Source organism: Epinephelus lanceolatus, chromosome 16 (assembly GCF_041903045.1).
Source record: "Epinephelus lanceolatus isolate andai-2023 chromosome 16, ASM4190304v1, whole genome shotgun sequence".
Taxonomy (NCBI): domain Eukaryota; kingdom Metazoa; phylum Chordata; class Actinopteri; order Perciformes; family Serranidae; genus Epinephelus; species Epinephelus lanceolatus.
Window position 1 is genome coordinate 39,504,925 of NC_135749.1, and position 14,299 is coordinate 39,519,223.

Genomic DNA, 14,299 nt, shown 5'->3' on the forward strand with positions numbered 1-14,299 from the left:
GTGGGTTTTACACACATCACACCAATCAAATGAGCCCCTCTCCTTGCCCTTAAATGCACCGTGCAAAGGCGTAATGAGAGTTTACTCAATTCGCCATGGCAGAAGAGAGCAGCACCGTCAGACCACCAAACTTCTTCCAGGAGGAAACTGATGTTTTGGTCCGGGAGGTCCAAGACCTGCATGGGCTGATGATGCAAAGATGGCCTGAGAGGAGGTCACCACAACTGTAAATCAATGTTGCCTTTCTCTCGTGCGAGCGCGCTCTCTCTTTCTCTCTTTCTCTCTCGCAGTCTCACTCTGTTTCTTTTCTTTTGACTTTTCTAAGATGACAGATGCTGAATAGATACTCCCTATCTGATGCTGTGGCTGTTTGTGGTTGGCTGAGAGGGATGTGAACTCATTAGTTTGCAGCTGTGTTAATCAAATCAGGTTGGGTTTCCATTACGCGTGCCAAACGGTGCCAATCCCCTTTGATCTGACATCAGATGTGACGGGACAGTCGATACAGAGATACATTTATGTGCTGATTGCAGATAGTTGCATTGAATTGTTGTTTTTTGTTGGTATTTATTGCATCCTTAATGTTCTGGAAACCTGCCTGTGAGGTTTTGGTGACGTGTGCGCACTGTCTGCAGGTCAGCCAAGCTTCGGCTTACACCGGCTGCGCTCTGCCTGCGCTGACAGTAGACCTGGTTTCAGCTGGCAAGCATTTAGCACACTGTCGGTGAAGTCTTTTGGCACAAAGCTGTCACTGCGCCAAGCTGGATCTGTCGACACCTCCCCCTGCTGTGCCGCCACACCCATCTCAGCACACCTCAGTCTGCCAAACTACCAAACTGAGCGCGCCTTGGGTTGCGCTGCTCAAAACTAACTAGGGTTCGCCACCCTGCGCCGCACCGGGAAACTAGAGCTCTAAGAGTGCCTAGACCTAGGCCATTTCATTTCATTTTTGACATTTACAAAGCTCTCCAAATGGCTTTTGACATAGCTGTGGAAATTAATCGCAAAGTCACTTTTATGCTATAGATATTTTTTCTCAGCCAGTTATATTCTCTTCTTACCTGTAAAGACCCTGCATGATCATCCTTGCTGGCTTCTGGTCCACTTTCTCCTTCCTGGCCCTGCTCTTTCTATTGTAACAATAAAGATTAAAGAAAATATGTGGAAAGCAAAATTTTGAAATAGAATTAGGAATAGTAGTAGTGAAATTGCTGTGGAAATTAACCTCAAAGTCACTTTTATGCTATAGATATTTTCTCTCAGCCACTTATAATCTCTCCTCACCTGTGAAGAGCCTGCATGATCATCCTTGCTGGTCTCTGGTCCACTGTCTCCTCCCTGACCCTGCTCTTTCTATTGTGGCAATAAAGATTAAAAAAAAATATGTGCAAAGCAATAGTGAGCATAAGTTCTTATTAAGGAGGAGTGTTTTTTTTTCTAGCATGAAACTAGCTAGCAAGCGATTTGTAGTAATAGTATTCTTGTTAACTAGCTGAACTTGATATATTGGCATCTTAGTCATCATTTAGCTAACATTATCTACATGCAACAGCATTACTCAACTTACACGGTCCGTTGGAAGAAACTGTGCAAGGTTTTTTGCTTCTTGCTGGCTGGTTTGCTGATAATAGTTAACACACAGCAGCCCTGCCCAGCAGCACACGTCTCGTCTGTGTTATTGATTTAGATCACAACACGACAGTATAGTCAGCTGACTGTGAGACTGGAGCTGCCCAATCAAAGCGCAAATATGGATTGCGCACCAATCAGAGAGTAGTTTTCCACAGAAACATTTGGCTGCACTCCATTTCACTCAACCAGTACGCAGGTCAGGCGGAGTCTACCCCTCTCCTCTCCTCTCCCCTCTCTGAAGTCTGGCTGCAAACTTCAACTCCGACCACCCAGCACGCCGGCTGTTTGAAATTAATTTAAAATACTCAGCTGCCAGCCTTTTTTTCAAGCATTTGTCACTGGCGTGAGAATTGGTTGGGCAGAGTGAGACCGTGAGATGGAAGGTGAATGCGTGTCACACGCCAGATGCGTGAGAGTTGGCAACGCTGCATAAGCACATACAGCGAGCAGCAGCAGCAACCCACCGTCTGACACTGAAGCACAAGAAGCTAACAATTATTAGCCACATGTGAAAACATCTAACTTTGAACTAAGATAATGGAAGTCTATTTTTCACCCTCCTCTTTTCTTCTGTTTTCCTTGTTTGCTCTCAGTTCTCTTTCCTCTGACTCACATATTCTTACATCCCCATTTTAATTAAAAAATGCTTTCAATTTAATCTGTTTTATTTGCAGGAAATTTAAATCAGTCATAATACACACATACACACACACACACACACACACACACACACACACACACACAATGTAACTATCTCCATCTCTTCATCTCTTCCTCTTCATTGTATGATTAAATTGCAGGTTAGAGGTTGTTTGCAACTTATCAGTCTGAACAAACACAATTATCCTGCAGGATCAGAGCTCACTCTGCTTCTCTCTAGTGGTTCATATCAGGATGAGGACAAGCATTTTCCCCTACAGCTTCATCAGCACTGAGTAAATACCTGAAAATATCAAACCTGCATTTCAGTGGTCTGTAGTTCAGACACCCACCGCTGTGTGTTGAGGAAATAATTATTTTACAGTGACAGGTTGACAATTTGACACTTTTTTCCTTTTTCAGAAACATATGAGAAGAGGAAACAGAGACATTCACAGGTTGTTAGTCATGAAAAACTGACAAATAATTACACACTGAAACCAAGAGGAGCTGTTAATTGTTACTGCATTTTGTTTAATATTATGCTTATTTTGAGAGTATTGAAATTTTGTCAACAAATTCAGAATTCCAAGGGAAAAATGGGAAGATTGACGTCAATCTTTGCCAGTATTTTTATTGTCATGTGCAAACCAACAGTGAATGTATCAACCAATAAATATTGGGTGCGTATAAGAGCCTGATATATCATTCACTCTGTGCAATAGAGCTCCATTGTTGTCCAAAAACTATTAAAAAAAACATATCAATGAGCCACACACACCATCCTGCCAACCTGGTCTCACTCCCAGCACGTGCTTGGTCACGTGGCCAATGGTGTCAGACACCGATGCAGCGAGGCCCTTTAGCGGTGGTATGAGATGCACTGAGTGCGGTGGTTTTTGACATTCTGGGTAACTACCTAACAGTGAGAGATTCCATGAAGGACAGGAGGGTCAAACAAACTCCGGACTTTCACCCGGGTGACTGCTGTTCGTGTCTCATGTGAAACCAAAAGTCAATTGAGTTATTGGAATCATTGTGTCATGTGCTAGTATGTGAAGCATGCAACGCTAATGACATATGTCACTTAGTGTTACATTAGTAACAACTGTACTTTCCAATTTCCCCACTTTCCAAAAATGGCCCCAATTTACAAAATATCCCCACATTTAGAAAATCTCCACACTCTTTAAAATGGTCCCCACTCTCCAAAAATGTCCCCACTTTCCCAACATGTCCCTTTTCAAAAAAATGTCCCTTACCATAAATTTTTCCACTTCCTGAAAATGGCTCTACTTTCCAAAAATGTCCTCAGTTTGTGAAAATGTCCCCCAATTTCCAAAAAGTGCCCAATTTCAGAAAATGTACACACTCTGCAAAAATGTCCCCACTTCCCCAAAATGTCTTTTTACAAAATAATGGCCCCACTTCCCAGAAATGGCCCAGAATTCCAAAATGTCTCCTATTTTCACACTCTTCAAAAACAGCCCCACTTTCCGGAAATATCATTTCCCAAAAAAAATGACCCCATTTTCCAAAAATGTAATTTCCAAAAACTTACCAACTTTCCAAAATGTCCCCACATTTAGAAAATGTCCACACTCTAAAATGGTCTTCACTCTCCAAAAATGTCCCCACATTTCAAATTTAACTTTTCAAGAATTTCCCCACTTCTAGAAAATAGCTCCGCTCAGCACAACTTTCAAACAATGTCCCAGCGTTTTCCAAAATTCCAAAAAGTCATCATTCTCTGAAAATGGCCACAGTCTCCACAAATCTTCCCACATTCAAAATATGTCCCGTTTTTCCAAAACTCTCACTTCCCAAAAACTGTTCACTATGTGGGGACATGTCCCCACTTATTCAATCAATCAATCAATTTTATTTATAAAGCCCAATATCACAAATCACAATTTGCCTCACAGGACTTTACAGCATACAACATCCCTCTGTCCTCTGGACCCTCACAGCGGATAAGGAAAAACTCCCCCAAAAAAAACCTTTTGCCGGGGAAAAAAAAACGGTAGAAACCTCAGGAAGAGCAACTGAGGAGGGATCCCTCTTCCAGGATGGACAGACGTGCAATAGATGTCATACAGAACATATCAGCATAATAAATTAACAGTAATCCGTATGACACAATGAGACAGAAAGAGAGAGAGAGAGAGAGAGACAGAGAGAGAGAGAGATGCAGGACAGACGGTAATGACAGTAGCTTACAACAACATTAATGAAAGTAATAATATAGTTATAGTTCTGGCTACTGTGGTACAATATGATGAAGGTATATATTAATATCTGGCAGTATACATGTGTGACAGTAATCATATGTGTATAATAACAGTAGAAGTATGACTAATGATGGCAGCAGCAGCAGGAGGCATCTGGCAGGACCACGGCAGCAGCACAACCACACACGTCACGCTATCCAGGCACCGCTGCGATATGAGTTAATCTGAGAGACAGTGGAGCACAAAGGCTCCGGAGAAGAAGCCGAGTTAGTGACATCCAGAATGCAAGATGCAGTAATAGGATATGAGAGCGAGAGAGAGAGGGAGAGAAGGAGAGAAGGTGCCCAGTGTATTATAGGGGGGTCCTCCGGCAGACTAGGCCTTAGTCAGCCTAACTAGGGGCTGGTACAGGGCAAGCCTGAGCCGGCCCTAACTATAAACTTTATCAAAGAGGAAAGTCTTAAGTCTAGTCTTAAATGTGGAGACGGTGTCTGCCTCCCGGACCATAACAGGAAGATGATTCCACAGGAGAGGAGCCTGATAGCTGAAGGCTCTGGCTCCTGATCTACTTTTGGAGACTTTAGGAACCACGAGTAACCCTGCGTTCTCAGAGTGCAGTGTTCTGGTGGGATAATATGGCACTATGAGCTCTCTAAGATATGACGGAGCTTGACCATTTAGAGCTTTATAAGTTAACAGTAGGATTTTAAATTCAGTTCTGGATTTTACAGGGAGCCAGTGCAGAGAAGCTAAAACAGGAGAAATATGATCTTGTTTCTTAGTTCCTGTTAGTACATGTGCTGCTGCATTCTGAATTAGCTGGAGAGTTTTTAAGGACTTACTAGAGCTACCTGATAATAGAGAGTTACAGTAATCCAGCCTTGAGGTAACAAAAGCGTGGACCAATTTTTCTGCATCTTTTCGGGTCAGGATAGGCCTAATTTTCGCAATATTACACAGATGAAAAAATGCAGTCTGTGAGGTTTGTTTTAAATGAGAATTAAAAGACAAATCTTGATCAAATGTTACTCCGAGGTTTCTTACGGTAGTGCTAGAGGCCAGAGCGATGCCATCTAGAGAAACTATGTCATCAGATAAAGAGTCTCTGCGTTGTTTGGGGCCAAGAACAATAACTTCAATTTTGTCTGAATTTAACATCAGGAAATTGGTGCTCATCGAGGTTTTTATGTCTTTAAGGCAGTTATGGAGTTTCGTTAATTGATTACTTTCTTCTGGCTTCATCGATAAATACAACTGTGTATCATCCGCATAACAATGGAAATTTATAGAGTGATTTCTAATGATGTTACCTAAAGGAAGCATATATAGAGTAAATAGGATTGGTCCGAGCACAGAACCTTGCGGAACTCCAAAACAAACTTTGGTACGTAAGGATGATTCATTATGAACATCAACAAACTGAAAACGATCAGATAAATAAGATTTAAACCAGCTTAGTGCAGAACCTTTTAGGCCAATGAAGTGATCCAGTTTCTGCAGTAGAATTTGATGGTCAATAGTGTCAAACGCCGCACTAAGATCTAATAAAACAAGTACAGAGACGAGTCCTTTGTTTGAAGCAATCAGAAGGTCATTTGTAATTTTAACTAGTGCTGTCTCAGTGCTATGATGCACTCTAAATCCTGACTGAAATTCCTCAAATAAATTATTATCATGGAGAAAATCACACAGCTGGTCTGCGACTACTTTCTCAAGGATCTTTGACAGAAAGGGAAGATTAGATATTGGTCTATAGTTGGCTAACACCTCTGGATCCAGGGTGGGCTTTTTTAGTAGAGGTTTAATTACAGCTACCTTAAAAGACTGTGGTACATAGCCTGTTAATAAGGATATACTGATCATATCTAATATATGAATGTTAACTAAAGGTAAGACCTCCTTAAGTAGCCTAGTTGGGATGGGGTCTAAGAGACACATTGATGATTTAGATGAAGAAATCACTGCAGTCAATTCTTGAAGAGAAATTGGGGAGGAGCAATCTAAATATATATTAGGTCTTACAGCTGTGTTTGAGGTTAGATAGGTACTATCTGAGGGCAGGAGGTCATGAATTTTGCCTCTAATAGTTAGAATTTTGAAAATCATTACTGCTAAGGGCTAAAGGAATACAAGGCTCAATAGAGCTTTGACTCTCAGTCAGCCTGGCTACAGTGCTGAAAAGAAACCTGGGGTTATTCTTCTTTTCTTCTATTAATGCTGAGTAATAGTTTGCTCTGGCATTGCGGAGGCCCCTCTTATAAGTTTTGAGACTGTCTGCCCAGATTAAACGAGATTCTTCCAGTTTGGTTAATCGCCAATTCCTTTCAAATTTTCGCGATATTTGTTTTAACTTACGGGTTTGAGAGTTATACCATGGAGTGAACTTTCTTTGCTTTGTTAACTTCTTTTTAAGAGGAGCTACAGAGTCGAGTGTTGTTCGCAGCGAGCCTACGGCGCTATCGACAAAATGATCAATTTGGGAGAGGTTAAAGTCGGTACGGGAAACCTCTGTTACTGAAGGACGTGGTATTGAATTTAACGACGGTGTAATCATTTCCTTAAATTTTATGACAGTATTATCTGATAAACATCTAGTATAGTAACTGTTGCTGAGTGGCATGTAATTGAGTAAAAAGAAATCAAAAGTAATCAGATAATGATCCGATAGCGAGGGATTCTGTGGAAAGACTGTTAGGTTATCAGTTTCAATTCCATACGTCAGAACTAGATTGAGGGTATGGTTAAAACAATGAGTGGGTTCATGTACACCCTGACTGAAGCCAATGGAGTCTAATAATGAGATAAACACGGAAGCCAGGGAGTCATTATCAACGTCAACATGAATGTTAAAATCGCCTACAATAATAACTTTATCTGATTTAAGAACTAAACTGGATAAAAACTCTGAGAATTCAGATACAAATTCAGAATACAGGCCAGGAGCACGGTACACTATAACAAATAAATGTGGCTGCGAGGTTTTCCAGGTCGGATGTAAAAGACTAAGAACGAGGCTAGTATAATCTAGTTTAGGTTTAGGGCTGATTAACAGGCTAGAGTTAAAAATGGCTGCAACGCACCCTCCTCGGCCACTGCCTCGAGGAATGTGGGTGTTATTATGACTGGGAGGAGTGGACTCGTTTAGACTAACATATTCATGTTGACACAGCCAGGTTTCAGTGAGACTGAGTAAATCAATATGATTATGACACGCCGTCACACGCCGTTTAAGCTGACGACAGATCGTGCCGGAATCTGAGCTATTTTTAATAGTTTTGAAGTGAGCATTCTCTGGTCTTTGTTATTTTCTAAGTGTCTTATAGTGTGTCCTGTTCTGACACTAAATGTGACGCTTTATCTGTGCTGCGATATAAAGTTATCTGACCCTACACGCGGAGCGGACCTCTTGCAGAGGGACAGATTGATTGTTTACCTTGACAACCGGTAACAATTCCCACAAAATATGCCTCCTCTTACCTCTCCGCTGGACTGTGCTGGATGCCTTCAGTTATCCCAGAAAATAACTGAACTGGAGGGTCGGATCTCAACCCTTTGCCAGATCCAGGACTCTGAACGCCTACTGGACTCGTTGGCCGTGGAGGCTTCCCGCCTAGCCAACAACAACACCACTCTGCCCTGGCCTGGACCCGCTCACCTCTCCGACATGGTGCAGCCCATCCAGGAGTATGACCAGGACTGGCCTCGGCTCGGTGCGAAGCCGAAAGTTCGGAACTGCTCCACACCAGCCTCCGCGGAGCCCTGGACTGTCATTTGGGGTAAGAAGCCTGGCCGTAACAATTCCCGGACCCCTCCATCTGGCTCTACTCCTCCCTCAGAGATCATTCAGCTGGGAAACAGGTTCGAGGCGCTGGGAAAGTTGAACAAGAACCCACCCAACGGCCTTGAGCCTCCTGCCAGCCCAGTCCGTGCACCACCGAGGCGCCTCCCGTCGGGTCTAGCCGGAGCCTCTGCCCGCCGTTCAGGAGCAGCTGGACACCGCGCACCGCTACGGCCCAGCTCATCCAGGGGAAGGAGCCCCGCGCCGCCAGGTGAGCCACAGCGTCTGCAGCCGACAACTCTGGTGATAGGGGACTCCATCATCCGGAACATCCGATCCCGCTCAGCATTAACGTGCTGTTTTCCCGGAGCCACAGTCCGTGACATCACCACCAAAGCCGCGGAGCTCATCACAAGCAGTCCAGAAATCACAACAGTAATAATCCACGCAGGTACAAATGACATCCATAAACAGCAGTCTGAGCTCCTCAAAATCAATTTTGTCCACCTCATCACTGCACTCCAGAGAGCAGTAAATCAAATCCACATATCCGGCCCCATCCCCTCCTGTGGCCGCGGCTGTGGGCGCTTCAGCCGGCTGCTGGCGCTGCATACCTGGCTGTTGTCAGCCTGCACTGCTCATGGTGTCAACTATATTGACAATTTTAACCTGTTCTGGAGCAGGAGAGAACTCTTCAGGGGCGATGGAGTCCATCCAAATTGGCTAGGGGCAAAAATGCTCACAGGAAACATTTTCCACAGTGTCCACCACCCACGTGTATCTCACCACAGTAAACAATCAACATCACCACCATCAACCCCCTCCAATCAGTCCATCTACTATTGATGTCCCCCGGGTCCTAGCACCACCATTATTGGTTCCCCATACTCACCAGTAACTGATTATGAGGAGCCAGGACCCGTCCCACACTGTCGATCCCAACACCAGGAAAACACTTTAAATACCATACCAAACAACCTTTCTGTAGACTCTGCCCCTCAGCCAACCACATCACCCACAGCACCCTCAGCACCATCCTCCTCCACCCATGGACTCCCTATCACTGTAATCACCAACACCAGATCTCACACCATAAAACCATACTCCGGACCCAATCATTACAACCTCAAACATATAAAAATACACCATCCCCCCGCTCATCCCCCACAAACACCAGAGAGAAAACTCAACATGGCACTTTTAAATGTACGCTCTCTCTTAAATAAGACTTTTTAAATTAATGACCTGATTTTAGATAACAGTATTGATTTTATGTTTTTAACTGAGACATGGCTTGGCTCAGATGGACATGCAGCACTTAATGAAGCATCCCCGCCTGGTTTTAATTATTTACATTCTTTTAGAAATGGTAGACGGGGTGGGGGGACTGCAACAATTCTTTTAAGTTCACATGGTTTTAAAGAGGTTTTATTTGGTGATTTTATTTCTTTTGAGTATCACTCCTTTGTTTTTAGCAGTCCCCCTATATTTTGTATAACTGTTTACAGGCCACCCAAAAAATGCTCTGCTTTTATCAGTGAATTTTCAGAATTGTTATCAATCATTCATTCGAAGTACAACAAAATCATTATTGTAGGGGATTTTAATATTCATGTTGACAATCCGTCTGATTCTTTAAGCTCAGAATTTTTAAATCTTATTAATTTTATGAATTTTAACCAGCATGTATCAAGCTCCACCCACAACAGAGGACATATATTAGATCTTTTAATAACCTTTGGGTTATCAGCCACTGTGTCCTCTGTTGTGGATGTGGGCTTGTCTGACCATCACTGTGTGTTTTTTAATGTAATGGATTTTATCCAGCAGGACATCCCAGAGCGTACTGTCAGGAAGCGCTATCTTACTTCTGAAGTGGCTGCTAATTTTAGTGAGATTTTAACTGATGCTCCAAAGGCTGTTTTACCCTCCTCTTGTGATTTCATTGTTGATCATTTTAACCAGAAACTTAAGTCAGCAAAAGATTTTGTTGCCCCATAAAAGGTGAAAAAGACCAAACCAAACATAAAACCACCATGGAGAACAAACGAGGTTCTCAGATTAAAGAGAGAATGCAGAATTGCAGAGAGCAGATGGAGGAAAAAACAATTACAAGTACATTATCAGATATTTCGGAAACAAATTACCACTTACAACAGAGCAGTAAAACAAGCAAGACAGGAGCACTTTTCAAAATTAATAGCTGACAATTACAATAACCCCAAAATCCTTTTCTCAACCACTGACCAATTAACAAACCCTGTTTTTAAGCAACCTTTTAATTCAGATTTATCATGTGAAGACATTGCTGTCCACTTCAGAAATAAAATTGACTTTATCAGGTCAAACTTTTTAAACCGTAAGCCTGATAATTTTAGCTCCTCTGAGCCTGTGCTTTTAAATGGGGAGACACTTGAGAGGTTTGTCCTGGTTGATGCTGCAGAGCTTGAAGAGGCTGTCTCCCATCTTAGACCAGTGACTTGTATTTTAGACCCTATCCCCACATCCCTTTTTAAGACCTCTTTTAGTGTTTTTAAGGATGATGTTATTAATATTGTTAATTATTCTCTTCAGACAGGGGTCTTTCCCACTGCCTTTAAGACAGCCTGTGTCGGACCCCTTCTGAAGAGAAACAATTTGGATACAGCGGTACCTGATAATTACAGACCTGTTTCCAACTTGCCATTTTTAAGCAAAATTTTAGAAAAGATTGTTTTTAACCAGTTAAATGATTTTATGATTTCTAAAAATATTGGTGACGTATTTCAGTCAGGTTTTAGAAAAAATCACAGTACAGAGACAGCACTGGTCAAAATTGTTAGTGACCTCAGGTCCAACATGGATAAAAGATTAATCTCTGTTTTAGTCCTGTTGGACCTGAGTGCAGCTTTTGACACAGTGGATCACACAATTCTTTTAAACAGACTCCAAAACTACATTGGCATCTCTGGTACTGTTTTTAACTGGTTTAAAACATATCTGAATGGTAGGAAATTTTATGTTAGCACTGGGGAATGCTCATCAAGAACCTATGAAATGGAACGTGGCGTTCCCCAGGGCTCAATTTTAGGTCCTACACTTTTTAATCTCTATATGTTACTGTTAGGAGATGTCATCAGGAGACACAGCATTAACTTTCACAGCTATGCTGATGACACACAGCTTTACATGGCCGTGTCTCCTGATGACACAGGGCCAATTGATGCCCTTTTTAACTGCATTTTAGACATCCAGTCCTGGATGGCAGACAACTTCTTGCAGCTCAACCAAGACAAAACCCAGGTCTTAGTCATCGGTACAGGTCCAGAGAGAGAGAAACTGGAGAACAAACTCCAGGCACTGTCTTTTAATCCCTGCAAACAAGTTAAAAATCTGGGTGTTACATTTGATTTTAATCTCATTTTTGAATCACACATACGAGATGTTACCAAAACGGCTTTTTATCACCTTAAGAACATCTCCAGAGTGCGCCAGTTTCTCTCTCAAGCTAATGCAGAGATTCTTATCCATGCTTTTATTACCTGCAGAATTGATTATTGTAATGCCCTCCTCTCTGGTCTTCCTAAAAAGAATATCTCACAGCTTCAGCTGCTGCAAAATTCTGCTGCACGCATGCTGACGAAGACCAGAAGGAGAGCTCACATTACACCAATTTTAAAATCTCTGCATTGGCTACCTGTATCTTTTAGAATAGATTTTAAGGTTCTTTTATTAGTTTATAAATCTCTTAATGGTCTTGGTCCTTCTTATTTATCTGATTTGCTTTTACCATATGAGCCCAGTAGAGCCCTCAGGTCCTCAGGTAGTGGTCTTTTAATAGTTCCCAAAGTTAGAACCAAAACATACGGTGAGACATCATTTCATTACTATGGCCCCCATCTGTGGAACAGTCTACCTGAGGACCTGAGAGCAGCACCTACTGTTCATATTTTTAAAAGCAAACTAAAGACCTGCCTTTTTAGTCTGGCTTTTAGCTGATTTTTTTTTTTTTGCTTTATTCTTTTAGCCTCTCTTTTAGTTTACTCTTTTAATCTTATGTATTTTACTCCACTTTAGTCTCAGAGTTACTATCCTATGTTTTAACACTTTTTGTTTATTTTCTTTTATTGTTTGGTTTTAAAACAGTTTTACTTTAATCATTTTTTAGCATTTTATGATTTTCCTATATCTTGTCATGGTTTTATCAGTTTAGCTTTAGCTCCTGTGTTTCCCCATTTTCGTTCAAGATAGCGTTTCCTCAGTCCTCTGTGGCTTCCTGCTGAGTCCTGACTTGGTGTCCCTGTGTGTGTGAGAGAGTGTGTTTTTGTGTGTGTATGTGTGTGTGTGTGTGTGTGTGTGTGTGTGTGTGTGTGTGGGTGGGTGGGTGGGTGGGTGGGGTTTTGTATTTTACTTTGTACCCCCTGATCCTTTCCTGCTTGTGTTCTGTAATGTACAGCACTTTGTGATACATTTTATGTATGAAAAGTGCTCTATAAATAAAGTGATTGATTGATTAATTGATTGATTGATCTGATATTAATTCGTTTACTAACACTGCTTTAGACGATGGAGACCTGATATTTAACAGTCCGCATTTAATTCTCCTGTTTTGTCTTTCTGTCACAGAAGAGGTTTTAATTTTTATGAGGTTGTTATGCATAACTCCTCTTTGTTTAATTTTAGATTTAAATAATTTAGGTGGTCGGGGGACAGACACCGTTTGTATAAAACTATGAAAACTATGGCTGGGTAACTGCACTAGAAGCTCAGAGAGGCGTATAGGACTGCGACTCTGAGTCCTGATCTCAACTCTGGGTTGTCAGGGATTTAAATTACTAATAAAATTTGCCAGGTTCCTAGAAATGAGAGCAGCTCCATCCAAAGTGGGATGAATGCCATCTCTCCTAATAAGACCAGGTTTTCCCCAGAAAGTTTGCCAATTATTAATGAAACCCACATCGTTTGCTGGACACCACCTGGACAGCCAGCGATTAAATGATGACATGTGGCTAAACATGTCATCAGTGGTCAGATTTGGGAGGGGTCCAGAGAAAACTACGGAGTCCGACATTGTTTTTGCGTATTCACACACCGAGGCAATATTAATTTTAGTGACCTCCGATTGGCGTAACCGGGTGTCATTGCCGCCGACGTGAATAACAATCTTACTGAATCTACGTTTAGCTTTAGCCAGCAGTTTTAAATTTGATTCAATGTCGCCCGCTCTGGCCCCAGGGATACATTTGACAATGGCCGCTGGTGCTGCTAACTTCACGTTCCTCAGAATAGAGCTGCCAATAACCAGAGTTTTGTCCTCAGCGGGTGTGTTGCTGAGTGGGGAAAAGCGAACAGGCTGGTGGTGAGCCGTGGGCTTTGGCTTGGAGCTATGCCTCTGGCGAATGGTTACCCAACCTCCCAGCTGAACAAGCGTTACCGGAGGACCGCTAGCAGAGGCTAAGGCTATGCTATGTGGCTCTGTACCGGCTACAGGGGGCTGGCTAACTACCGCAGCTACTGAATGGTTTTCCATGGTGCGGAGCCGCGCTTCTAATTCACTAAGCCTCGCCTCCAACGCAGCAAATAAGCTACACTTATTACAATTACCACTGTCGCTAAAGGAGGCAGAGGCATAACTGAACATTTGGCACACCGAGCAAGAAAGAGCAGAGGGAGAAGCCATTGCTAACTGTAAAGCTAATGTAGCAACCAAGGCTAGTAACGTGCAAACAACAGCTAAGAGATTAGCAAGAAAGTTGTAGAAAGGAGGAGAGCTATAAGTGCTTAAACAGAACTAGTGTGGGTTAAGACTTGAAGTAGACGTTAAAGCAACTGAAGTGAGAAAGCAGAAAGCAGTCTAGTAGAATTCACCAGAGCAGTACAGAGACGCTGTCACAAAAACACCGGAAATGACACTCACTTACCGCAATACGTCAGCACGTCAGCACGTGAATTATGTTACAAATGTCCTCATTTTTATAAGATTTCCCTTTCTTTCCACATAAGTTGTAAGTTTCCCAAGGATTTTGTTTTAATAAGCCAA

General features: G+C 42.3%; 1 protein-coding gene across 1 annotated transcript; it reads right to left on the reverse strand.

The window, feature by feature from the left end:
• Positions 1–12,969: 12,969 nt before the first annotated feature.
• LOC144467457 (uncharacterized) lies at positions 12,970–13,918 on the reverse strand. Its single transcript, XM_078176101.1, has one exon. It carries the CDS (start codon positions 13,898–13,900, stop codon positions 13,079–13,081), a length of 822 nt encoding a protein of 273 aa, XP_078032227.1. The 5' UTR covers positions 13,901–13,918; the 3' UTR covers positions 12,970–13,078.
• Positions 13,919–14,299: the final 381 nt, after the last annotated feature.